Raw genomic sequence first — 26,905 nt, forward strand, 5'->3', positions numbered from 1 at the left:
AAGGCATGACAACAAGCCTCCTGACTGCTGATTCTCCTCCTCTTCCCTCCCCTGAGCGGAGCCATTCCATGTGGCGCCTGGAAGCAGGGATGCCTTGGTGTCTTCATTTTGGGGCTGTTATTGTGGTTATTTGGGGTGCTGATTCAGAAAATTGCATTGTAACCACATCAGCTCTAAATTTTTAAATATGATTTTCTGTGGGCAAGCAGACAACGACAACTGGATGGCATAAGTACTGTATCAGAAACTAGAGCTGATGTGGTCTATCCAATTCAATTTTCTGAATCAGCACCCCAAGTAATCAAACCGAATCTAAAGTTGACCAAAAACTGCTTCATAATCCTTTTGGTACTAATGTTGGAGAGTGGTCCCTGGTCAAAGGGATCCCTGGTCAAAGTCGGGTGTGAGCGCCCGACCTTCAGCCCAGCTCACTGCCCACCTAGTAGATCAAAAACATCTCTGAGTAGATAAATAGGTACCACTTAGGTGGGGTGGTTATTTTAATGACACCGTTAGGAAAATACCAGAAAAATGCTGGCAATCAAAAAAAAGGAGGAAGTTTATGAACAGAGCTCTTCAACATGGAGGATGGAGCGACAGCGCCCTCCAGTGGCCTGAATCAAGCACAACCTCCAGGACACCAAAGATAAGAAATGCCTATATGCCTCTATCTGTACTGTTGTCTGTATATAACGGCATTGAATGTTTGCCATATATGTGTTCTGTGATCCGCCCTGAGTCCCCTTCGGGGTGAGAAGGGTGGAATATACTGTAAATAAATAAATAAATTAGCAAGAAGCACACGCACAAACTTTGGAAGACAATGTTTCACACTGAGATTCCTTTTCTTAGGGTTTTCCTTGTGGAGACAAAAAGCAGAGTATAAATATAATAATATTTTTGTCTCAGTGACTAGAGAAGAGGATCAAATAGTTGAGGACCAGGCTTTGGTGACAGCAAGCTCCAGCTTGGTCTGTGTAACAAAACTGCAAGGCACATTGGGGCAACGCGGAGAAACTAAATCTCAATCATGGCACCGCTCCACCTCGTTTAAACTATTTGCCTTTCCCATTGAGCCGGATTTTGTTTCTGCTTCTATTCTGACGGTATGTCACGCTAACAGGATTCCTTGAACATCATTGTGGCGGAAAACACACAATGGAGACCTGACCCACTCCTTTCCAAGAAATTGAATGAGGCGTATTGCCAGGGCCAGAGGCATGATGCGGAGTTCCCCATGTTGAACTTTTCCACCCACCAAACAGGAACACTTAAGTCAGCTCTATGTCCTGGATTACGGCCCAAACTCTGGCATTTCAGGTATGAAAACCAGGTCTTGTGTGGACAAGCAACACCAGAGTGTGGTTCACATGGCAAAAACAGCTCACAAAAAAAGAGAGACAATTTATGAAAGTGGGTTGTTGTGAGTTTTCCGGGCTGTCTGGCCTTGTTCCAGAAGCATTCTCTCCTGATGTTTCACCCACATAGGTGGCAGGCATCCTCAGAGGTTGTGAGGTGTGTTGTGGAGGCAAGTGGAGTTTATATATCTGTGGAATATCCAGGGTGGGAGAAAGAACTCTTGTTTGTTTGAGGCAAGTGAGAATGTTGCAATTGGCCACCTTGATTAGCACTGAATAGCTTTGCAACTTCAAAACCTGCCTGGGGGCATCCTTTGTTGGGAGGTGTTAGCTGGCCCTGATTGTTTCTTGTCTGGAATTCCCCTGTCTTCTGAGTATTGTTCTTTATTTACTATCTAAAATCAGGGCAGTAACTGGCTGTTAGGAATTGTGGGAGCTGGAGTCCAAAACACCTTGCGGGCCAAAGTTTGAGCATGCGTGTTTTAGCCTGTTCCCTGCACTGGCCCCAGGATAAACTAATAAGGCTCCGGCCCAGTTTATATTAATGTTATTCCTTTTCTGCAGATTTTTCTAATCTGGGGCGTAGAGTGCAGTCATCCATGGCAAAACCCATCTCTGTTCTTCTGGTATCTGCCACCTGGTCCTTGGCCAGTATTCATCTTGATTTCCAGCGGAAACTCAGACTTCATTTGTCAAAAGACCCGTTTATTTGTCTTTTTTATGGGAGCGGCCACCGCAGGAGAAAGGGTAGGGCAGCAAGGCTGGTGGAAGCTGGCACGCTGTAAATATCACCCTCCGCGGCCAGTACTGCTACAGGATAAACTGAGTTTCCCAGCTCAATGTCAAGGCATAGGAACTGAGCTCCAGCAATATGTCTCTTAAGTACAACGTCCGGGTGGCAACAGGCAACTTTGTCTGCTCGGCCACCCTCGACTCCATTTCCATCACTTTGGTGGGCACCGAGGGAGAGAGCCCCAAAACTGTCTTGGACAACTGGGGTGTGGACTTCTATGTCGGAGCGGTGAGTGTGAATAAGATGACTGTCAATACAGCTTGTTTTTAATGCTAATGTGTATTAATGCTCAGTATTGATTGGAAGAATTCATTTATTGAATTTTGCCAGGTGTTGTAAGCCGCCTCGAGTCCCCTCGGGTGAGAAAGGCGGGGTAAAAATGTTGTAAATAAATAAATAAATAAATAAATAAATTCAGATTGAAGAGAACTCACAGCGCACTGGGATGGCACTGGGTTAAGACCAGGAATGGATAAACTTTTGCCCTACAAGACTTCAACTCCCACAATTCCTAACAGCCAGAACTTCTGTGACTTACTTTGTTCAAAACCATGTCTTTTTCATATATTTTAGCTTTAAAAACACGTAATGTTTTATGGTTTGAACTCTCTGCAAACCTACTTTACATGGATCATTATGAAAGCTCATTTTGCATTTCTTGATTTTGCATTTCTGTTTGATAAAAAAAAGAGAGCGAGACTGGACAATCCATGGGTTCCTCTTCTCAGACACTTATAAAAAGTACAGAGGGGAGAATGCTGTTTTCTCAGTCTGTCAGAGCACTTAGGAAATCACAGAGACTGATGAGCAACGGAACTTAAAGAACTTAAGATAGGACATTCTTTTGTGAAGCTTAGTACAAAAAGTTAGAAAAAAAGTAAACAGAAAAGGTCTTTATTCCATACTATAATATAATAATAATTTTATTTATATTCCGCTCTATCTCCCCGAGGGGGCTCAGAGTGGATTACAGGTACATATATGGCAAACATTCAGTGCCGTTATACAATTGATAGAGACAGACAGTACACAAACAGAGGCAAGGCTTCCCTCTTTTCATCTCCTGAATCCGGTTGTGTTCAACTCAGCCATGGGGAGGTGCTGTTGTTTCATTTTCCACACCGAGGAGCCTGTTGTTCATGGGCACCTTTCCTGGATGGATTTTTGCTGGCATGTTTTTTAGGATGTCTTTTACCTCCCCGCCAAAACAGTACCTATTTATCTACTTACATTGTTGTTTTTGAACTGCTTGGTGAGCAGAAGCTGGGCTGACGGCTGGAGCTCACCCCGACCCGGGCTTGAACTGCCAACTTTCCAGTCGGCAGTGTCTTCTATAGCTGGCGGTTTAACCCACTGTGCTTAATTTTATGTTAATTCTTTGTTATCTGGATCAATAATGATGAATATATATATACATAATAATGGTGTAATGCTGTTTTTCATAGCCAATCAAGAGAGCTTTTATGTAAATAAACAAGGTTATGCATTCCTGTTCATGTCGCTATATTTCGGGAGGGATGGGGGGTTGCACCTTAGGAAACTTTTTTCAGGATTTCCCTCCCCCCCCCCCCCTTCTGCAGGATGCTAAAATTAAAGGATAATTGATTTCCTATATTTGGAGTACGTAGATCAGATTGGGGTGCAGTGTATGGGAGACTAGGATAGTTGAAGCATAGATCTATGGCTAAGCTACATTGGCACCAAGCTGGCAAATACCTGTATATCTGTATTTTAAGTGAACTATCTTATATGTTGTGTTTGTACTGTCTGTTCTTGATAAGGCCAACCAGATAATCAATAAATTGTTGTTGTTGTTGTTGTTGTTGTTGTTGTTGTTGTTGTTGTTGTTGTTGTTATTGTTGTTGTTATATTTGGAGGGGGTTTTTAAATTCAAAAATTTGCTGCAACAATCCCCTGAGAAATAGAGTTTCAGAGCCATCCAAGGTCCTGGTGTAATTCTTTGCTAAGTTGGTTCTTGAAGGAAGCAGTGAGTGATTATAACAATTTTCTTCCTTGCTGGAGAAAGCATTTGAAAACTGTGCAGTTTTCCAAAACAGCACTGTATTTTCACTTTGCATGTATTTTTGTAAGTCCTTGAGAGCAAAGAGGACTGATAGGAAGGGAATCAACTCATTTGAAATCTGGTGGTGAAGGAAAGTTCTGCTGATGCTGTAGAGCAGGGGTCCTCAAACTTTTTAAGTGGAGGGCCGGTTCATGGTCCCTCAAGCTGTTGAGGGGCCGAATTATCATTTGAAAAAAAATAGGAACAAATTCCTATGCACACTGCACGTATCTTATTTGTAGTGCAAAAAAAACAACAAAAAAAACAACAACAACCATTTATTTATTTATTTACTATGTTTATATCCCACCCTTTCTCACCCTGAAGGGGACTCAGAGCAGCTTACAAGTTGTATGTACATACAATATATTATATTATTGGCATAGCACAATATTAACATTATATATTACTATATTGTCCTATACCACTACTGTAATATTATTAGTAATATTACATTTAATATATAATGTATAATTAATATTATTATATTGTATAATTATTAGTATTATATTATATTACATTATAATATTAGTATCAATATTATATGTATACACAATATATTCAATTATTACCATAGCACAATATTATTAAATGAAAGAACAATACAATAAAAACAATTTTAACCAACATAAACCTAAAACATAAAATAAAAACAATTTTAACCAACATAAACCTATCAGGATTTCAATAGGAAGTGTGGTCCTGCTTCTGGCCAATGAAATAGTCAAGTAGGATTGTTGGTATTGTGTGCCTTCAAGTCATTTCAGACTTTGGGCGAGGTGAAGTCTAAAACTGAGGGTGGGGGCCAGGTAAATGACCTTGGAGGGCCGCATCCGGCCCCCGGGCCTTAGTTTGGGGACCCCTGCTGTAGAGTCTACAGTGCTAAACACACAAATAAATGGGTCTTAGAGAAAATGGAACTTGAATTCTTGCTGGAAACCAAGATGAATACTATCGTACTTTTGCTATATCATGAGAAGACACAGTTAACTAGAAAAGGCAATAAGGCATGGAAAGGTGGAGGGTAGCAGTAAAAGAGGAATACCATCTTACAGGTGGATTTACTCAGTCAAAGAAGCCATAGCCTTGGGTTTGCAAGATCTGAGAAGGATTGTGATCTGAAGGTCTCTCATTCATGAATGCTAGCTAGCTGGTCTCAAGTGAGATTGGGAGCTTACCTGTCTATGAATCTCTGTGATTTCCAACCCCACTCTACACTATGTTGGGTCTGGAATTGATTCACTGGTGTTGGTTCGTATCCATGGTTTCATGCAAGTTCAGTTTGGCCAAGAACATGTGCCACACAGATAGAGGAGTACTATTGCACTAAATTCTTGAAGCCTGGTGATGTCTGTCTGTCTGTCTGTCTGTCTGTCTGTCTGTCTGTCTGGCTGGCTGGCTGCCTGCCTGCCTGCCTGCCTGCCTGCCTATCTATCTATCTATCTATCTATCTATCTATCTATCTATCTATCTATCTATCTATCTATCTGTCATCTATCTATCTATCTATCTATCTATCAACCTACCTACCTATCTATCTATCATCTATCTATCTATCATCTATCTATCATCTACCTACCTACTTATCTATCTATCTATCTATCTATCTATCTATCTATCTATCATCTATCTATCTATCTATCATCTGTCTATCTATCATCTATCTATCTATCTATCTATCATCTATCATCTATCTATCTATCATTTGTCTATCTATCATCTATCTATCTATCTATCTATCTATCTATCTATCTATCTATCTATCATCTATCTATCTATCCATCTATCTATCTATCATCTATCAATCTATCATCTATCTATCTATCATCTATATATCATCTATCTATCTATCTATCTATCTATCTATCTATCTATCTATCTATCATCTATCTATCTATCTATCATCTATCTATCCATCTATCTATCTATCATCTATCTATCTATCAATCTATCATCTATCTATCTATCATCTATCTATCCATCTATCTATCATCTATCTATCTATCATCTATCTATCTATCTATCTATCATCTATCTATCATCTATCTATCATCTATCTATCTATCTATCTATCTATCTATCTATCTATCATCTATCTATCTATCTATCTATCTATCTATCTATCATCTATCTATCTATCATCTATCTATCATCTATCTATCTATCATCTATCTATCTATCTATCTATCTATCTATCTATCATCTATCTATCTATCTATCTATCTATCATCTATCTATCTATCTATCTATCTATCTATCTATCTATCTATCTTTACTTATGGAGAGAAGCAATGTAGCTTTTCTAGAAGGGCATATCCAGGAACTTGGAGCATCCATTATGAAGGTCCCATTATTGTCCCTGTAAGGTTGGTGGAGAATAGAGAAGAACCTCTCAGCCTGTTCTCCATCTATGGAGCTCCCAATTTAGGTTGCCAGAGTGAAACTTGGAGAGGGCTTCTATCCCTTTAGTAGTTGTGTAGAAGTCGAAATTTCAGCAGGCATTGCTTGGCAGCTATCCGCTAATATACAACCCCTGCTGCAATTTCTTCTTCTACAGTTGGGGCCTCTCGTGGCACAGTGTGTTAAAGTGCTGAGCTGCTGAACTTGCGGACCAAAAGGGCCCAGTTTCAAATCCCGAGAGCAGAATGAGCACCCGCTGTTAGCCCCAGCTCCTGCTAACCTAGCAGTTCGAAAACATGCAAATGTGAGTAGATGAATAGATACCGCTCCGGCGGGAAGGTAACGGCGCTCCATGCAGTCATGCTGGCCACATGACCTTGGAGGTGTCTATGGACAATGCTGGCTCTTCGGCTTAGAAATGGGAATGAGCACCAAACCCCTAGAGTCGGTCACGACTGGACTTAACGTCAGTGGAAATCTTTACCTTTACCTACAGTTGGAGAAGCCTTCAACTATTTCCATTCCAGCTGCCCCACTCCCTATCTTCATGCAACGTGTACTTTTGTAGGCAATGTTTTTTGAGCCAGAGCTGGAACGTGGCTCAACATCTTGTGTTGTCTTGTTACCTGGGGTCACCTTGGGTGATTTGCTTACTTTTCTGTTGCAGGTGAGTGATTACAAAGTCTGCTGCCAGCGCGACCTGGGAGAAATCGTGCTCCTGCGTCTCCACAAGCAGATCAAGCTCTCCCTCATCCCCACTAGCTGGTACTGCAGTTTCATCACGGTGACGTCCCCCAAAGGGGTGGCCTACCATTTCCCCTGCTACCAGTGGATGGAAGGGCGAGGGTCTTTGGAGCTGCGGGAGGGGACGGGTGAGTCGTTCTCTGGGGAGAGAAAGAGGAACATCTTCCAAAGGTGTCCTCCCTACTCAGCAGGATGACTATTGTTCATGCACTCTTAAACACGTTTCTGGCAAAAAAAATTAAAGATCCCAAAGTGCAAAAAATCATTTGCAAATCAGCATAAGGTCTGTCATCCTGTCCAGCGGGAGGAAAACCTTTGACATTTGAAATAATAAGTAAGATTTAGATTGTTACTGGATATTATCTTTCCCCTTTGTCAGGAAGGATGTTGGGATAAAAGATGTTAGGATATTTAGCCCTTGCTTGTGGTGTTTGCCAAAAACATCAGTGTAAAACATTGGACATTGGACCTAGGAACGTCTTCAGGACCATTTCAACTTCATGACAAGAAAGCAGAAGCTGGATCGGTCCTGAAGCCTATTCATCTCTGACCTCAAGGAGATTCATAGAGTCATATAGTTGGAAGAGACCTCATGGGCCATCCAGTCCAAACCCCTGCCAAGAAGCAGGAAATTGCATTCAAAACACCCCCGACAGATGACCATCTAACCTCTGCTTGAAAGCCTCCAAAGAAAGAGTCTTTTCAGGGGAATATTGGTATTCATCTGCCCTGGGACAACCGTCAAATAGGCAAGTGGCTTTTAGCATCCTTCCCAGCTTCATAGCCAAATGTCAATGGATATCAGTGGCATTAGAAGGGTGGTGCTGAGAATGCCATGCTAGATACTTCATGGTGGTCCAAGAATGCCAAAGTGATCAGGAACTTGAACTACTCAGTAAATTGACCAAATACCAAAACTGCTTAGAGTTGTTTCCTGGGAAGAGAAGCTTTCTGATAGTAACCTGAGTGTGCTATTCGGATGCTTGCAGGATGGGTCTCACCTGGGCAGTTCAGTGTCCTCTGTACAGCTCCATCCTTTATAATCTTAGGGCTCTACCTTCCAGTTTATGGGGATTGGGCTGAGCCTCAGCCAAGGAGGACCCATTATTCAGCCAAGAAGATCTGGATCATCGGTCCTGGTATAATCAGAGTAGAATTTGTTGTTGCGGGTTCAGTCCTACCACTTGCTGCAAAGAGATGCCACAGCCCATCCCGTCAATGCTTTTTGTGCTGTAGACCATCCTCTGCATTGATTTATCTCCCATAAAGGTTATCTTCCAGTTGTGGCATGTGTCAGGTTTTGGTCCAATATGAAATTGTTTATAGAAAAGCTGAACTTCCAAGTGACTCAACCATGAAGTTTTAGTTGAATGAAACAAAGTGGCTCCAACATCATTTTCTGTGTTTCTTCTTCCAGCGAAAACCCCTGCCATGGATACTCTACCTTTACTCAGAGAGTTCCGGATTAAGGAGGTTGAGAAAAGGCAGTGTGATTATAGGTAAGTCAATCTAAACCAATGAGATGGAACATCGTGAACCAGCTAAAAATCAGATTCAGATTTTTTTAAAAAAAAAAACCCACCTTGTTTCTGTGTTGTCGGAGGCTTTCATGGCTGGGATCACAGGTTTGTTGTATGTTTTCCGGGCTGCATGGCCATGTTCCAGAAGTATTCTCTCCTGACGTTTCACCCACATCTATGGCAGGCATCCTCAGAGGGTGTGAGGTATATTCGAGTCAATAAATTTTCCCAGTTTTTGTGGTAAAATTAGGTGCCTCGGCTTATATTCGGGTCGGCTTATACTCGTGTATATACGGTATTTATCGTGTCAGAAGCCAACCGAGGGTACAAGTTGTAATGTATTTGCAAACACAAAGAGAGTTTTAAAAACTTGGCATTATATTAAATGTCCTTTGACCAATACAGTGTTCCCTCACTACTTCACAGTTCACTTTTTGCGGATTTGCTGTTTTGCGGTTTTTCAATAAACTCTAAAAGACTATTATAAATCATTAAAAATTACAATTTACAGTCTAAGGAAGGGAGGAAGGAGAAGCCAAAGGGGGAGAGAAAAAGCTCAAGTGGCAACGGGAGGAGAAAGAGGCAATTTATCGACACACAATTGGTTGATAAAGACTTAAAATAGTGTATAACTACTAAAATAATGTATAAATATTAAAATAAATATAGTATCCCTACTTCGCAGATTTTCACTTATTGCGGGTGGTCCTGGAACCTAACCCCAGCGATAAGTGAGGGAACATTATAGTTGGCCACTTGGAGTGCCTCTGGTATTGCTATAAGAAGGTCCTCTTTTGTGCATGTGGCAGGGCTCAGACTGCATTGTAATAGGTGGTCTGTGGTTTGCTCTTCTCCACACTTGCATGGCGTGGACTCCACTTTGTAGCCCCATTCCTTAAGGTTGGCTCTGGATCTCATGGTGCCAGAGCACAGTCTGCTCAGTGCCTTCTAAGTCGCCCAGCCTTCTGTGAGCCCAGGAGGGAGTCTTTCATCCGGTGTCAGCCACTTATTGAAATTCCGGGTTTTAGCCTGCCACTTTTGGATTCTCGCTTGCTGAGGTGTTCCTGCGAGAATCTCTGTAGATGAATGAGGATGAATTAATGAGTATGTGTAATGTGAATGCTGAGTAAAAATGCAATTCCCCTTTCTTTGTTTATTAGCTAATGTAACTGTACATTGTGAATTCTATGTAGTTACATAGAATCTGTCTGTATGTCCAATGTTGTTCTTTCTGTAAAAGTGTAAAAGTTTTGATACCTTTTCTCTTTCTGGAAAATTGCAATAAAAATAACCTATGTTTTAAAGTTATTGAAAAGTTATAACAACTGTGGTTCCTCTCCCTCCATACAGGTGGAAGATATGGAACACGGGCATCCCCGAGTGCCTGAACGTCTCATCCATGAAGGAGCTAGAAAGTGAAAGTACATTCTCCTTCGTCAAAGGTGCCCTATTTGTGAAACGCGCTGTAGGCAAGTGAGTTGTGTGCAAAGAAGGTGAAAGATTGTTCTTGTTGTGACTCAGCTGGAACCTCAGATTGACTCTGATGGGGATTATGGGATTCAGGTTCAAAATCAGGTTCAGAATGTCCCTGTTGTAGAAGATGAGGAACAGAGAGTTTTTCCCACAGCAGGGAATGATGTTGATGATACTGAAACTAGCCAGGTGCAAATTGACTCAGAAAAGGAGGATAGTTCTCAGTCTGACAGCAAGCAGGCTGATGCTAACGAGCTGACTGACCTTGATGAAACAGAATCTTTAGATCGAGCTGGCCGTTTGGAATTCAGGGTTCGAAGGAGTGTGAGAATAGCAAATAAGAAGGAGGTCAGAGGCCAAAGAAATGCTTTCATGCTTTGCAAAGGGTATTAAAGCAGTGTGTCTGGAGACAAATCTTTGTCAAAGCAACTTTCGTTTAACCAAGAAGCAAGCTCTCATTTCCTGGATTATCTTGCAGCCTTTGTGTTCATGTTATTGGGACTTTGTTTTATTCCTTGTGATTTCTTGGATTATAGTTTAAGGCTTTGTTTTGTAATGATCTTTTGGAACTTCACTTTTGCTTTTAAAGAACTTTTTATCTTCTATTTTCTAATAAACTACAAAAGACTTCAGCCTGTGTGCAATCCGGTGTATTTAGCAAGGTGAAGCTAACCTGAGGTGCGACAGTTCTGAGGAGACTTGTATTGGATACTTTTACTTGACAAGCAGAATGTTCTATTAAATACATCAAGTACTAATCATTCCATCGGCCAGGAAATTGTTGTATGAAGGGAGTAAATGTTGAAATAAGTCCTGTCACTCACAGCCTCTCCAAAAATGCTCTCCTTTCTTCCCACCTTTAGGACGATAGAGCTCAAGCTGAGAGGTTACTCTGACAGCAAACGATCCTGGGGGAACCTGGAGGACATCAAGAAGGTTTTCTGGTTCAACAAGTCGGATACATCCAGTAAGCCCTGCTCAAATCCACTTCTTGGAGACTGTCCTGATATGCGTCCTATCTTTCCAGCTGCTTTAAAAAGTCCCAGTTCCTCTCTTTTCCTCCCATTTCCCCCCTTTGTCCTCAGCTTACTTCATTTGTTTCAAAGCAAGTTCTATGTGCCAAGGTAATGTCGGCGGGGATGATGGGTAGCAGAGTGAAATCCAAAAAATTCACCATCCCGGTCTTCCTCCTTTTCTCCAGACTGTTTCCCCGTGTGGAAAAACAGCACTGGACAAACTCACTCCAGCAGATGAGGGTTCAGTTGGTAGTCCAACGGCAAACAACTTTATTTACAAGATCTATTTACAGATAGAGCAAATTCAGTCCTTTCCCCTCCATGAGTCCTTTCCGAAAGACTCATGCACACACACGCTGCTCATTACTCATCGCTGTTCTACGCTCTACACAGGAAACTCCTCTGCATTCCACAGGAACTAGATAGTAAGTCCCGGTCAAAACACACTTGGCCCCATTGGTCCTGTGATACATCAATCATAGCAGACTCTCATTAACTCCATAATTGCTGAATCCAGATTGATTTTAACATTTCACAATACACCTGACAGGTAATTTGTACTCTTGATATTTTTGTAAACGGATTTTCCACAGTTGAATTCTTGTTTGCTATTCTAGAATACGTCACAGAACACTGGAAAGAAGATGCCTTCTTTGGGTACCAATTCCTGAATGGATTGAATCCAAAAATGATCCGGAAATGCACCAGAATCCCTCCGAATTTCCCTGTGACCCAGGAGATGGTGGCTAAGTCCCTTGGAGACAACACCACGCTGGAGAAAGAGCTGAAGGTAGGAAAGTGAATCAGGCAAAAAAAGTAATTCATACTCCATTAATTCATAGAATCATAGAATAGTAGAGTTGGGAGGGACCTCCTGGGCCATCCAGTCCAGCCCCCTGTCAAGAAGCAGGAAATCACATTCTTAGCACCCCCAACAGATGGCCATCCAGCCTCTGTTTCAAAGCCTTCAAAGAAGGAGCCTCCACCACACGCCGGGGCAGAGAGTTCCACTGCTGAACAGTTCTTCTTTCACAGTGAGGAGTTCTTCCCAACATTCAGGTGGAATCTCCTTTCTTTCCTGTAGTTTGAAGCCATTGTTCTGTGTCCTAGTCTCCAAGGCAGCAGAAACCAAGCTTGCTCACTCCTCACTATGACTTCCCCTCATACATGGCCTTCATCATGTCTCCTCTCAAGCTAAACATGCCCAGCTCTTTAAGCCGCTCCTCATAGGGCTTGTTCTCCAGATCCTTGATCATTTTAGTCTCCCTCCTCTGAACACATTCCTACTTGTCAACATAGGAGCCCCCAGATGGCGTAGTGGACTAAGTGACTTGAAGGTTGGGTTGCTGACCTGAAAGCTGCCAGGTTCGAATCCCACCTGGGGAGAGTGCGGTTGAGCTCCCTCTATCAGCTCCAGCTCCATGCGGGGACATGAGAGAAGCCTCCCACAAGGATGGTAAAAACATCAAAAACATCCGGGCGTCCCCTGGGCAACGTCCTTGCAGACGGCCAATTCTCTCACTCCAGAAGCAACTCAAGTTGCTCCTGACACGAAAAAACAAAACAAAAAACTTGTCAACATCTCCCTTCAATTGCGGTGCCCAGAATGGGACACAGTGTGATTCCAGGTGTGGTCTGACCAAGGCAGAATATGGGGGAGCATGACTTCCCTGGATCTAGACGCTATTCCCCTATTGACGCAGGCCAAAATCCCATTGGCTCTTTTAGCTGTCGCATCACATTGTTGGCACATGTTTAACTTGTTGTCCACAAGGACTCCAAGATCTTTTTCACATGTACTGCTGTCGAGCCAGGCATCCCCATTCTGTATCATTACATTTCTTTTTTTCTGCCGAAGAAAAGTATCTTGCATTTGTATCTTGCCCTTCCCAGTAGGTTTTGGCAAAACCAAACTGTTAAAAACCCCTTTCCTCTTCATTAACTCAGTGCTGGGAAGTGTTGGAGGGTGTGCTTGCTATTTGGGAATTTTAGGGATGTTAGTCCAAGAATGTTGTGACTCAGCCTTTGCCTTTGTGTGACTCTGATGTGCCTTTGTGTGATTCTGATGAGGATTCTGGGCTGTATGTGCATAATGAGGATTCTGGGCTATATGTGCATAATGATAGGATTCAGCAGATTCAGGATGAATTTGAAGATGTCTCTGATGCTGTGGGAAATGGAGAGCAGGGAGTTGTTCCCATGGGAAGAAATGAGGAGGTTATTTCTGATGACGGATTTCAGGTGTAAGAAGCAGAAAGGGAGGGTAGCTCTTTGTCTTTGCCTGATAACATTAATGAGCTCAGTGGCCTTGTCTCTCGATCAGGTGAGACTGGAATTTAGAGGGCTGCGTAGAAGTCTTCCAATGGCTAATAAACAGGAGGTCAAAAGGCAAAGGAATGCCTTTATGTCATGCTTTTAAAACAGTCTGCGGATAGTTTGCTTTACTGGATTATCATGTGGTTATATTCTGGTTGCTGGGACTTGTGGCTTCTATGAAAAGGGCCTTGTTTCATGCTCTATGTTTCTATGGACTTATTGCTTACAGCCTTGTTTTGTACCTATCTTTTGGAACTGAACTTTTACCTTTTATGAACTATCTTTTGCCTATTTTCTAAATAAACTACAAAAGACTATGTTGTGTGTGTGGCTAGGTGTCTTTAGCAAGGTGAAGCTAATCTGAGGTGCGACAAAGAAAATCCATAAATCTCTTCAGATAACTGAAGCGGCTACTGGTGTTGGCAAACCCTTGGCTTCCCTCTTTGTTCAGAGTTTGCCTCTTACCTTCTCCTCCACAGAAGGGCAACATCTTCATTGTGGACTACCAGCTCCTGGAGGATGTCCCGGCTGGGCTGATCAATGGGCGCCACCAGTACATTGCGGCCCCTTTGTGCCTGTTATACCTCTCCCCACGGAATCATCTCATGCCCTTGGCCATCCAGGTATTACGTTTCCTGGGTTGGGAATTAGCTTTCATTTAGCAAAGTAGTTGTTCAATTTCTCTATGTTGCTTTCCTGAGTTTCTCTGTTGCCTCCAAAACCAAACCAGGTTGGCAGTAGTAGGTTATGAACTTGAAAGCTTACGAACAGCTTTGCATTTTCATAAGCGTGGAGAACCTTCTTCCTCACTAACTCATGAAAAGATTAGGTAAAGTCTTAACTCACCACCTTTCAATGGACAAGTGATATATAATATAATACTAATATAATACTAATACAGCAGAGTCTCGCTTATCCAACCTTTGCTTATCCAACATTCTGTATTATCCAACACAGTCTGCCTTTTAGTAGTCAGTGTTTTTGTAGTCAGTGTTTTCAATACATTGCAAAGTTTTGGTGCTACATTCATAAATACAGTAATGTTACCATGTATCGAACTGCTTTCTCTGTCATTTGGTTGTAAAACATGATTTTTTGGTGCTTAATTTCTAAAATCATAATGTAATTTGACATTTAATAGACTTTTCCTTAATCCCTCCTTATTATCCAACATTTTCAGTTATCTAACATTCTGCCAGCCCATTTCTGTTGGATAAGTGAGACTCTACTGTAATATAATATATTTATATGCATATAATATTGATAATAATATTATAATGTAATACAATATAATAATAATACACTCTTATAATTGTATATTTATATTACATGTAATATTACTAATAATATTGCAATATAGTGGTATAGCACAATATAGTAATATATAATGTTTGTATTGTGCTATGCTAATAATATAATATATTGTATGTACATATAACTTGTAAGCTACCATAAGTTCCCTTCGGGGTGAGAAGGGTGGGAAATAAATGTCACCAATAAATAAGTAAATAAGGATTAGAGGAGGAGCAAAGAGAGGCATCAGAAGAGGAGATTACAGGTACATCTATACAGCAGAATTAATGCAGTTTGACACCACTTTAACTGCCAGGGCTCAATGCTATGGACTTGTGAGATTTGTAGTTTGGTGAGGCACCAGGCCTCTTTGACGAAGCAGGTTGAGGACCTTATAAAACTTCAACTCTCATGATTCTGCAGCTGTCATGCCCTGTTCGGATGAGTAAGGAGGAAGAGCTGCTGGATGTGCCATTGGATGACATGGAAGCAAGCAACGCTCAGCAGCCTGTCATGCTCAGCCCAGGCTGTTAGGAATTGTGGGAGTTGAAGTCCAAAACATCTGAAAGGCCCAAGTTTGCCTTTCCCTTGTGTAGACTCATATAATGCAGACTGAAACACATTGAACTGGACCATATGAGTCTAGGTAAAGGTTTTCCCCTGACGTTAAGTCCACTCGTGACCGACTCTGGGGGTTGGTGCTCATCTCCACTTCTAAGCCGAAGAGCCGGCGTTGTCCGTAGACACCTCCAAGGTCATGTGGCCAGCATGACTGCATGGAGTGCTGTTACCTTCCCACTGGAGCGGTACCTATTGATCTACTCACATTTGCATGTTTTCGAACTACTAGGTTGGCAGAAGCTGGGGCTAACAGTGGATACTCACTCCGCTCCCCGGATTAGAACCGCTGACCTTTTGGTCAGCAAGTTCAGCAGCTCAGTGCTTAAACACGCTGCGCCTGGACACGATTGGACTTAATGTCAGGGGAAAGCCTTTACCTAATTCTACAGTGTTGACCTTTTTAGCTTAAAACAATAAAAATAAGAACATTTAAAAACAAATTTACAGCGTAGACATATCCTTTGTATGACCAAAGGCCTCAAGGAAATGGCCAAGGACACGTGGTCTACTTCCAAAGTTGTTATTTGGGCTCGGGCTGTGGCGCAGGCTGGAGAGCAGCTGCAATGAATCACTGCAATGAATCACTCTGACCAGGAGGTCATGAGTTCGAGGCCCGCTCGGAGCCTATGTTTGTCTTGTCTTTGTTCTATGTTAAAAGATATTGAATGTTTGCCTATATGTGTAATGTGATCCGCCCTGAGTCCCCTTCGGGGTGAGAAGGGTGGAATATAAATGCTGTAAATAAATAAATAATAAATAAATATTATTGTTGTTGTTATTATATTTATATTTGTAGTCAGTTTTATCTCTGTGATTGAGATGCAAAGTGATTGTTTTTGATCATTCATTTCAAAGGATAATAAGAGGAAATGTTGGAGTTTAGATAAGAGAAATAAAGAAAAGGATTTGACACATAAGAACTTTCCAATAGGATGTCCTTAAGTCTGCATGTTTGGGGTCACTGCAGTGAGCATGGAAACCTTCTGATACATGGCTACTGATTTAGGCTGAATGGGGGGATTCTGGGACTTTCCAGACTGGTTTGATCTTGGCTTATGCCAAACTCTTGCCTCCTTCTGTCCTGCTTGAGACTTCCAGGAGTCCTATTTGGTGTTGTCTTCTCTTCCCTTTATGCAGCTCAGCCAGATCCCGGGGCCACTGTCACCCATCTTCCTTCCCAGTGACGCTGAATGGGATTGGATCCTGGCCAAAACCTGGGTGCGCAATGCTGACTTCCATGCCCATCAGGCTGTTGCGCATCTGCTCCAGACACACCTGTTGGCTGAGGTGTTCGCTATGGCCGCCATCCGCCAGTTGCCCATGTGTCACCCGCTCTACAAGGTGAATGCTTTAACGCTTTTAACAGTATAATCATGCTAAAGCCGCCCTCGGAGATGGTGTGGCCTTCTATAACCCACTGTCGTCCAACCTGAAAACTAGCCACTCGATCAGGCATGGGCAAACTTTGGCCCTCTAGGTGTTTTGGACTCCAACTCCCACAATTCCTAACAGCCGAAGGCTGTTAGGAATTGTGGGAGTTGGAGTCCAAAACACCTAGAGGGCCAGAGTTTGCCCATGCCTGCACTAAATGGTTTGAGAACAAAAAGAAAAATTTGGAAAAGTTCATTTTGAAGAATGACTTTGGAATACTCCAGTTACCACGTTGAGGTTCTCATTCTTAAGGTCATGATATAGGTCCAAGGATTCAAGATTTTGTTTATGTTTTTGTTTGTTTTTTGCTCCAGATTTTGGTCTCACTTGGTCAAAGTCTGGGATTAAAATGGAACCATAGGATTTAAAAGCCATCTTATTTCTCACCCTTTCCTCCTGCAGCTCCTGATTCCTCACATGCGCTACACCTTCCACATCAACACTTTGGCCCGGGAGAGTCTCATCTCAAAAGGAGGGATCTTTGACCTGGTGAATGGATTTTCATTTGTATTGGGTACATCCACACATCTTAATGTTAGCACTTTCATATAATGGCAACATCTTCTGGAATCCTGAGGTTTATAGTGTTGTGGAGTATGAAGAATTCAGGGCTTTAATTCAAAGGAGTGTGGAGTATTGGGATGATGGATTATGACCTTTTAGGATCACAACGCAATGGGGATTAGATTATGACCTGTTCGGATCACAACCTAATAGGTAGCAGACTTTCAGAAGTATTCCTTTAGTTTATTTGGTAATGAATTATCACTGTTGGATGTAGATATTTTGTTTCTATTCCATGCTTTCAGCAGACAAAGATTCAAGCAGACTTCTTTTAAAGTATCATAACAACAACAACAACAACAACAACAACAACTTTATTCTTGTACCCCGCCTCCATCTCCCCGAAGGGACTCGGGGTAGCTTAAATAAGAAAACAACCAACCAAAACATAAGTTAACATACAATCCATGAATTAAAACATATAAAAAACAACATAGCATAAAATGAAATAACATAGTAAGCTAAAAACCAAGGCAACGTGTTTGTTTACAACTTCATGTATTTAAAGATACAGGCACACATCTTGTCAAGTTAAACTTCAAAACATTTCCATTTGTATCTTTAATTTCTAATCTTTAACAGTTTCTTCAAAACTATATTGCTTTGTACAGCTCTCTTTGATAACAGTCTACTTTCAAAGAAACACAAGCCTCAACAGTTTTCTAAGTTCCTACACTGGCATCTGACCTCAAACAGACTCAAGCCTCAACAGTTTTCTAACAGATTTCTGTACTCAACCTGACTCAAGGCTCAACTGACATTTCTGTCATCCTTCTAAAACTGAACATTCTAAGTTGTCACTGAATCAGTCACATGGTCTGCAGCCCCTCCCACTGCTTTAAGTATATAGAGGTGAGAAAACTGTAAAAAAAAAAAAGAAGACATACAACTCAGGAAATAAACCGGCATATTATAAAACAGACAAACATTAAATAGAGGAGGCTTGTTGCTATCTCCAACATAGAGGCTTCTAAGTACATACTTAAATTACATCTTCCAAGATTCTGTGTCAAATCTAGTCTCATCTCTAGAAAATCCAACCCTGGATAGGGCTGGGTATCTTTCTCATACCCAGCCCTTTCTCCATCAAATCCAGCTCTGTCAAATCCAACTCTTTTCTCTGTCAAATCCAGCACTATCTCTCAATTTTGGCCTTATCTCTTTCAAATCCAAACAGTATCTTCATCAAATCCACCCTATCACTGTCAAACCCAACTTTATATTAGTTTTATAGTCTTAGTGATGGACAAAACAGTTCTTTGTTAGAGAACCCTTGTGTACTTCCCTGAAGAAAGAGACTGTCAAGGTCATCTGTTTAGTTCTGGAAATGCAGATCTCCAAAAGGCAGCCAAGGATAGTGCTGTTGGGAGAATTCAATTCGCTAATTAATTAAAGAAACATGAAGAAGATGTTGCAACCCAGTAGTGAAAGAAGCACTAATGCTGCACCTGAAAAAAATGCAAAATGTTGTCTGCAGCTCTGAATTTTCCTTTTTCTTCCTATTGTAGTACACTGCTGTTGGTTACGAGGGCTTGGTGGAAGTGTTGCAAAGAGGAACCCGAGCCTTGACTTTGACATCGCTCTGCCTTCCCGACGATCTGGAGGCTCGCGGGGTGTCCTCGTTGCCCCATTACTACTACAAGGAGGATGGCCTGAAGCTCTGGGCAGCCGTGGAGAGGTCAGCCAGGGAAAATTGTGGTGGCTGATACATTATTTATTTGTATCCAGTTGTTGATGGGCCTTGGGAAGTATTGTGGTCATCTTATTGCTGCCAGGTTATTGTGAAATCTTTCCGAGCTTGGGAAAGTTCCTTAATTTTCAACTACTACGCATATCATCCCAGGGACCTGTAGTCAAAAACGGAACTTTACCAAATCATCCACATGTGCACACAGGAATTGCCAGTTATGTTGTTTTGCTTTAGCCACAGTGGCTGGGAGAGTCTGGGAATTGTAGTCCAAGAAAGGGAACTTTCTCCAGCTCCAGTTCTGACCCACATGCTGGCCCCAGGAGCATAGATATGGACTAAATACAAAGTGTGGACTAAATACAATTTCCTGGCATCTTGGATTGGTAAGAGACCAAGGGATGCTGGTGAACTCCATCCTGATTGTTCTCTCATCTCTTTTCTTTCTTTAGCTTTGTCTCAGGCATCATTGATTTGTACTATCCAAATGATTGCTCTGTGCAGGAAGATTGTGAGCTGCAGAAGTGGATGGAGGAGGTCTTTGAGAAAGGTTTTCTGGCTCAAGAGTCTTCTGGTAAGGCTGCCTCTCCTTATCTGGCTGCCAGCTTCCTATAGTAATGAACATAGGCTAAATATCTGCAACTGATTTTATAAGCAACCTTGTTGCTGCTGCTGTTATATTCATATTTTCCCATTTCCCAAAACTGGGACTCATGGTGCTCAACTTGGGGAATGTGAAACAGTGGATCGGGAGGGAAAATGCAACACAGAAGAGGTAAAATGTCAGTAGAGGAATATCTGGCTAATCTAAGTGAATTCAAGCCCCCAGGGCCAGATGAAGTATATCCAAAAGAAATAAAAGAACTGGCAAAAGTAACCCCAGAACCACTGGTTACCATGTTTGAGAATTCTTGGAAAACAGGAGAAATTCTAGCAGACTGGAAGAAGGCAAACATTGTCCCCATCTTTAAAGGATGTATGTGGAGGTGGGGAGGAATTGAATAGGACTCAAACAATGACCCCATGATATTTCCCCAAAGCAATGCTACTATTAGATAGATTGGAAATTGGCTCACTGGTTGAATCCAAAGGTGTTTCAGTCCAATGACTCATCTTCTTCATCCTGGAGAGAAGCGACCACATGGGGGTCCTGTCCTGGGCTCAGTGTTATTTGACATCTATATCTTTCACTTGGACAATGGAGTAGAAGGCACACTTATCACATTTGCAGATGACACCAAATTGTGGGTGGGGGTTAGCTAATATCCCAGATGTCACAAAGCCCAGACCCCATTTTCAAATAATTAGCAAGTGGCCCAAGTCCAAACCACAGAATCCTGCTGAGAGGCAACAACAGCAGGGAAGAATATCAAGGAAGCCATTCCAAGATCCAAAGCTGATTCTATCACAGGCTGTTAGGAATAGTGGGAGTTGAAGTCCAAAACACCTGGAGGGCTGAAGTTTGCTCATGCCTGGTCTAGAGTCAAGGGATAATCCAAACTCCAAAATGCCAGAGTCCAAGAGATAGTCTAGAGATCACCAACAGCCTGAGGTCACAGCTCCAAATGCCGACGTTGCTGCCAGCAACAAGGTACCACATTTGAGCACATTTCAGTCTAGTTTCTCAGGTGTTGGCTACTGATAGCTCATTTCTTTACTAACCTGGATGACCTATGAAATTGAGCCTTCTCCCTCTGCAAGTCTAGAAGAGCCAGAACACTTAACCCTTCCTCCACCTGCTCAGTTGAACTTGTTTGTACTTGCTCTGCAGGCTGAGAAGTAGCTTCCTCCATAGGCTCTTCTTCCAAGCTCAGCTGAGGAAGCTGCAGGACACTGCTTGACCCCGGCTCAAACGCTGGCCCTTCAAACAGCACCTTCTCACCCTCACTATCAGAACTTTCAATGACAGCAGAGGACAAGATCAGAACCCAAAATGACTTCAACGGATTAGATAGCTGAACCAAACTAATAAAATGAACTTCAATAGGGAGAAAAGCACAGCACTACACTTTGGCAATAAAAATGAAAAAAATGTGAAAGAGATCTGGAAATCTTGATAAAATAAAAACTGAGGATAAATCAACAGTGTCATGTGGCAGCTCAAAAGGCCAATGCAATTCTAGGCTACATCAATAGGAATAGAATGTCTAGATTGAGTGATGCCATAGTTCCACTTTCTTTTGCTGTGGTCAGGCATCATCTGGAAGAATACGATATCCAGTTCTGCACATGGATATAAGACAAGCCAAAGTGTCCTTGTGATCCTTTATAGGGGACTCGATTTCTGTTGTGAATGTGTATCTTCCTTTTCCAGGCATCTCTTCCTCATTCACTTCTGTGCGAGAGCTGAAAAAATTCCTGACTATGGTGATATATACCGGTTCAGTCCAGCATTCAGCGGTTAACAGTGGACAGGTAAGAGGAACGAATTGTTCCAAAGAACCCGTAATGCACATCACATGCTTAACCTGCACTGGATTAACCATAATGGCATTCCCCCAAAGAAAATAGGAGTTGGGGTACAAAAGAAGATGAAAACACTTTTCTGGAAACCATCTCTAGACCCAAGACAAGTGTTTCGCTATTGGAGTGCAGTTCCCAAAATCCCCCAGCTGCCCTGTCTAGCGATTCCAATAATTGGGGGGTTTGGGGATCTATAGTCCAAAAATGGAACATTTTCAGGCTCTGCTGCAGACATGAGCATCACCCAAATTGCACCATCGATTTCCCAGGGTCTGCTCAATGGCTGGGGAAGGACCACAAGGACAGGATGGTGTACTAGTCTCCCTGGGGCAGGAGTTCTAGCTCCTTGGGGCAACCACCACCATGAAACTGTATGTCATGTTCTTAATATTTGGTTTTTTATAGTTTGATTTTGGTGCCTGGATGCCCAACTTTCCATCATCCATGAGGAAACCTCCGCCATCCACCAAGGGCACAACGAACGCGGAGAACTACAAAGACACCATCCCTGAGATCAACATCACCTGCAGCATTCTCAGCACCCTATGGCTGCTCAGCGCCCCAACGGGAGATGCGGTGAGTAACCACAGAATGGCCAAGGCTACTTGAAGAGAAGACATGGGTCTATGAGGCATGAGAGTCCACTCCTCCATCACATAAGGGCCAATGCTTATTTATGGACGAGGGAGATCCTAAGCATTGCAGGTAGAATTCCCAGATTGCATGGCTTGTCCCTGATGGTGCATCTCTACTGTAACAGAGATCTCCTGGGATTCCATAGCATTGACCCATTGTGGTTCTAATAATAATAATAATAATAATAATAATAATAATAATAATAATAATAATAATATACCTATGCCTCAAGTATCACCTCCCTGCAGTTAAGAACTGGTGGGATCACAAACCTGCAAAGGTTGTGGAAAATGAACACGCAAAGATACTGTGGGACTTCCGAATCCAGACTGACAAAGTTCTGGAACACAACACACCAGACATCACAGTTGTGGAAAAGAACAAGGTTTGGATCATTGATGTTGCCATCCCAGGTGACAGTCGCATTGAAGAAAAACAACAGGAAAAACTCAGCCGCTATCAGGACCTCAAGATTGAACTTCAAAGACTCTGGCAGAAACCAGTGCAGGTGGTCCCAGTGGTGATGGGCACACTGGGTGCCGTGCCAAAAGATCTCAGCCGGCATTTGGAGACAATAGACATTGACAAAATTACGATCTGCCAACTGCAAAAGGCCACCTTACTGGGATCTGCACGCATCATCCGAAAATACATCACACAGTCCTAGACACTTGGGAAGTGTTCGACTTGTGATTTTGTGAAACGAAATCCAGCATATCTATCTTGTTTGCTGTGTCATACAATGTCGTTGTGTCAATAATAATAATATAGACATTGACAAAATTACGATCTGCCAGCTGCAAAAGGCCACCCTACTGGGATCTGCACGCATCATCCGAAAATACATCACACAGTCCTAGACACTTGGGAAGTGTTTGACTTGGGATTTTGTGATATGAAATCCAGCATGTCTATCCTGTTTGCTGTGTCATAATAAAATAATAATAATAATAATAATAATAATAATAATAATAATAATAATTTTGTGATTTTGTGATTTTGTGATATGAAATCCAGCATATCTATCTTGTTTGCTGTGTCATAATAAAACAATAATAATAATAATATTTTGGTGCAAAAGGCCACCCTACTGGGATCTGCGCGCATCATCCGAAAATACATCACACAGTCCTAGACACTTGGGAAGTGTTCGACTTGTGATTTTGTGATACGAAATCCAGCATATCTATCTTGTTTGTTGTGTCATACAATGTTGTTGTGTCAAGAATAATAATAATAATAATAATAATAATAATAATAATAATAATAATAATAACAACTTTATTCTTATACCCCACCCCATCTCCCCAAAGGGACTCGGGGTGGCTTACATGGGGCCTTGCCCAGACACAACAATATAAAAGCAAGCAAACAATAAAGCAAATTACATATGGTGTCAAGATGCATTAATTCAACAGTATAGATGCACCTTGAGTCTCACTTCCTGGCCATTGGTTCCTCTGGTGAAAGTTGACCATAGTGTTGTACTGAAGGACTTGGGGATCCCTAGAGGAGTGTTTTCCAAGGTTAGAAGAATAGCATTTTTAACTTGTGCACCCCCAACCCAGTGAACACAGAGGGATTGACTGTAATTCCTTTTTTAAAAGGTTACTTTGCAAAATCGCGGGGCCAGCTGTGTGGTTATAGATTGTCTACATTTCACCCTTTTTTACGCAAAGCACTGGCCATCCGCGAGAAGATGGAAGCAGAGACCTGTGATATTAATGCCAATAAAAAAATCCAAATTTAAAATTTACTGTGGACAAGCCACTAGTTTTACTTACCCTTAAACCTTACCTTAAGGGAATAATTAATTTTAATTTTAATATTTTTTATTCTGTATTTGCACAACTACCTAGGAGTGGGTTGGTAGGTAAGTAGGCTGGGATGCTTTGTATCTATACATGGTTTTACATGGTTTTACTGTATGTATGGGTAAGTGTGTACGTTTTGTATGTTTCACATGTTTTGATATGGTCAAAATTGACTAATCAATAAAGAGTTGTTGTTGGTGTCTACATTTCTCCAGTGTGTTGTCTCCCTCTCTTCTCTTATTTTTTAAATTCTTTCCCAAACCAGGTGCGGTTGGGCAATTACCCGGAGGAGCATTTCACAGAAGAGGCGCCCAAAAAACTCATTGCTGCCTTCCAAGAAGAACTGAAGAGGATTTCCAGGGAAATTGAACAGAGGAACAAGTCCCTGCCCAACATGGGGGGACCTGTCCATCTTGGCTACAAGTATCTGAACCCCCCAGAGATCGAGAACAGCGTCTCTATCTAAATAGCAGAGGGGAAACCGCCTCTGACAAATGTTTCTCCAGTCTGTCTGTTTCTGTAAGATAAGTTCAGTAAGATAATTAACAGAAAGCACAAGCATATGACAAGTCCTGACACTCATTCCTCACCTCATGCACACATAGTCAGACATCCAGCAAGCAGAGTCCCAACTCTTTGCACCACTTCACACTACTATTGATCTTCAGTGGCCAAATAGTATGGCACAAGCAAGATCCTCATTACATTTCCATGTTGCAGCCTCATTGGCTTTTGAGGAGGAGCTGTAGAGGAAACATCACTCACCCACATCCCAAACCACAACAATATTATCTTCATCACATTACGTTTGGGGATGGGCAGGCTTGGAGACACAACATATACAATCGCCTTCCATTTCCATGGAGTCTGCATCCATGAATTTCACCTCCATAACCTCATAATATTGCCCCAAATTCCAAAAAAGCAAGTCTTGATTCGGCCCTTTATATAAGTGTTGGGACCAAGCCAAAGAAGTAGAAACATATTTAGAAAGGGTTCATATCAATTGTCTAAGATCTAAGGAAATTACCTACCCTTAGGAAAGAATTAGCTAGAGTGACAAATGGGAGAAGGAAGGGAAAATAATGGGCAAGAGAAATGTGGAGAGCACCTTTTGTATAACCAAGGCATGTCTTTCAATAATGCGTATGTATTTCACCTGTAATCCAGTTATAGAACTTGTTCACGCATGTTATCTGTATTGCTTAAAAAACTATAAAAGCTTATAGCCTGGAGGTATTTGGGGCCTGAGCTATGCCTTGAATGCCTTGAGCCTTGATCTCACTGTAAACAATAAATATAATTTGTCATTTGTAAAAGATTAACTGGCATGAGTTTCATAGAGAATCAGTTATAATAGCACTGGATAACATATTTCAGTAGCACACATACTACTTCTTTGTGGGTGATCCCTCATTGTCCGATGGCCTTCCAAGTGTAGTGTCTTGGTGGTGGGTACGTAAATGACTTTAGAGCCCTGTTCTTGACCCGCATGTTCTTCCACAGTAAGAGCATCTGTTTCCAGGTGGAAGGCAGTCCCGATCAGGGTTGGCTTTACGTGCTTTCTTCTTCTTGGAACGTTTCCCCTTTTTCACCCTCCATTCGTGCCTCTTCAAATTCCACAGCACTGCTGGTCACAGCTGACCTCCAGTTAAAGTGCTTAAGGGCCAGGACTTCCCAGTTCTGGGTGTCTATGCCACAGTTTTTAAAGTTGGCTTTAAGCCCATTTTTAAATCTCTTTTCCTGTCCACCAACATTTTGTTTTCCATTATTGAGTTGGAAGTAGAGTAACTGCTTTGGGAGATGGTGATCTTTGGGCATTCGGACAACAGAGTTTATTTATTTCGTGTTGAAAGTATTGCATAACAAACGAGTCCAAAAGTGATAAAATAAAGGAATCACAAACAGCTAAATAGTTCTAGACCAAAAGCGGGCAACAGCAACCGCATTGTCCGTAGCGTTAAACAACTCCTCCTCCATACATGAGGCAGGGCATTGTGGACAAGCATACATATGCGGAGTTGTTTGTTCTGCTCCACAGTCACACAAGGTGGAGGATTCCTCCAGGTAGTGCCACCTTGCCAGGTTGTCTTTAGATCTGCCCACTCTACTTCTGAGTCTGTTCAGGGACTTCCACGTTGCCCATTCTTGGTTTTCCCAGGGAGGCAGACCCTCATGGGAGGCCATCCAGTTGGAATTGCCTGGTTTAGCTGCCCAGAGGGACACTCTTGCTGTTGCTGGAGGAACATCAAGAGGAGTGGTCGTTCTCATGAAGCTTTTCCTTGATTTGAATCTGGTGGGAGGGGGCTGATAGTCATGCAACTCTGACAACAGAGTTGATGCCATAGGAGCATAGCTTCAATGCTGGTAGACTTTGCTTCTTCCAGAACACTGACATTTGTCCACCTATCTTCGCAAGAAATTTGCAGGATTTTTCAGAGGCAACGCTGATGGAATCATTCCAGGAGTTGAGCGTGACGTCTGTAGACAGTCCATGTTTCACATGCGTATAACAGGGTTGGGGGGACAATAGCTTTATAAACAAGCACCTTGGTCTCTCTATTGATGTCTCAATCCTCAAACACTCTCTGCTTCATTTGGAAAAATGCTGCACTCGCAGAGCTCAGATTGTGCTTATTTCAGTGTCAATGTTGACTTTTGTGGAGAGGTGGCTGCCAAGGTAGTGGAAATTGTCAACGTTTTCTAATGTTACA

General features: G+C 42.1%; 2 protein-coding genes across 2 annotated transcripts; both read left to right on the forward strand.

Annotated features, from left to right (window-relative positions):
* The first annotated feature begins 694 nt into the window (after nucleotides 1-694).
* On the forward strand, nucleotides 695-7,561 carry LOC134300000 (arachidonate 12-lipoxygenase, 12R-type-like). The gene is made up of 2 exons (XM_062984515.1): nucleotides 695-2,379; nucleotides 7,281-7,561. Exons 1-2 carry the CDS (start codon nucleotides 2,230-2,232, stop codon nucleotides 7,551-7,553), a joined length of 423 nt encoding a protein of 140 aa, XP_062840585.1. The 5' UTR covers nucleotides 695-2,229; the 3' UTR covers nucleotides 7,554-7,561.
* Nucleotides 7,562-9,843: 2,282 nt separating this feature from the next.
* Nucleotides 9,844-25,512, forward strand: LOC100558230 (hydroperoxide isomerase ALOXE3). The gene is made up of 11 exons (XM_016996991.2): nucleotides 9,844-10,350; nucleotides 11,214-11,317; nucleotides 11,984-12,156; nucleotides 14,162-14,305; nucleotides 16,734-16,937; nucleotides 17,430-17,516; nucleotides 19,100-19,269; nucleotides 19,731-19,852; nucleotides 21,593-21,693; nucleotides 22,147-22,317; nucleotides 24,457-25,512. Exons 1-11 carry the CDS (start codon nucleotides 10,277-10,279, stop codon nucleotides 24,655-24,657), a joined length of 1,551 nt encoding a protein of 516 aa, XP_016852480.2. The 5' UTR covers nucleotides 9,844-10,276; the 3' UTR covers nucleotides 24,658-25,512.
* The last annotated feature ends 1,393 nt before the right edge of the window (nucleotides 25,513-26,905 follow it).

Source organism: Anolis carolinensis, chromosome 6, assembly GCF_035594765.1.
Source record: "Anolis carolinensis isolate JA03-04 chromosome 6, rAnoCar3.1.pri, whole genome shotgun sequence".
NCBI lineage: Eukaryota > Metazoa > Chordata > Lepidosauria > Squamata > Dactyloidae > Anolis > Anolis carolinensis.

What these genes read in the sequence shown, in the direction of transcription:
- LOC134300000 (XM_062984515.1), top strand. Translation starts at nt 2,230, where the DNA reads ATGTCTCTTAAGTACAACGTCCGGGTGGCAACAGGCAACTTTGTCTGC. An exon ending in TGGACTTCTATGTCGGAGCG is followed by an intron (nt 2,380 to 7,280) that starts GTGAGTGTGAAT and finishes TTTCTGTTGCAG; the next exon opens with GTGAGTGATTACAAAGTCTG.
- LOC100558230 (XM_016996991.2), top strand. Translation starts at nt 10,277, where the DNA reads ATGAAGGAGCTAGAAAGTGAAAGTACATTCTCCTTCGTCAAAGGTGCC. An exon ending in TGTGTCACCCGCTCTACAAG is followed by an intron (nt 16,938 to 17,429) that starts GTGAATGCTTTA and finishes TTCCTCCTGCAG; the next exon opens with CTCCTGATTCCTCACATGCG. An exon ending in CAGCGGTTAACAGTGGACAG is followed by an intron (nt 21,694 to 22,146) that starts GTAAGAGGAACG and finishes GGTTTTTTATAG; the next exon opens with TTTGATTTTGGTGCCTGGAT.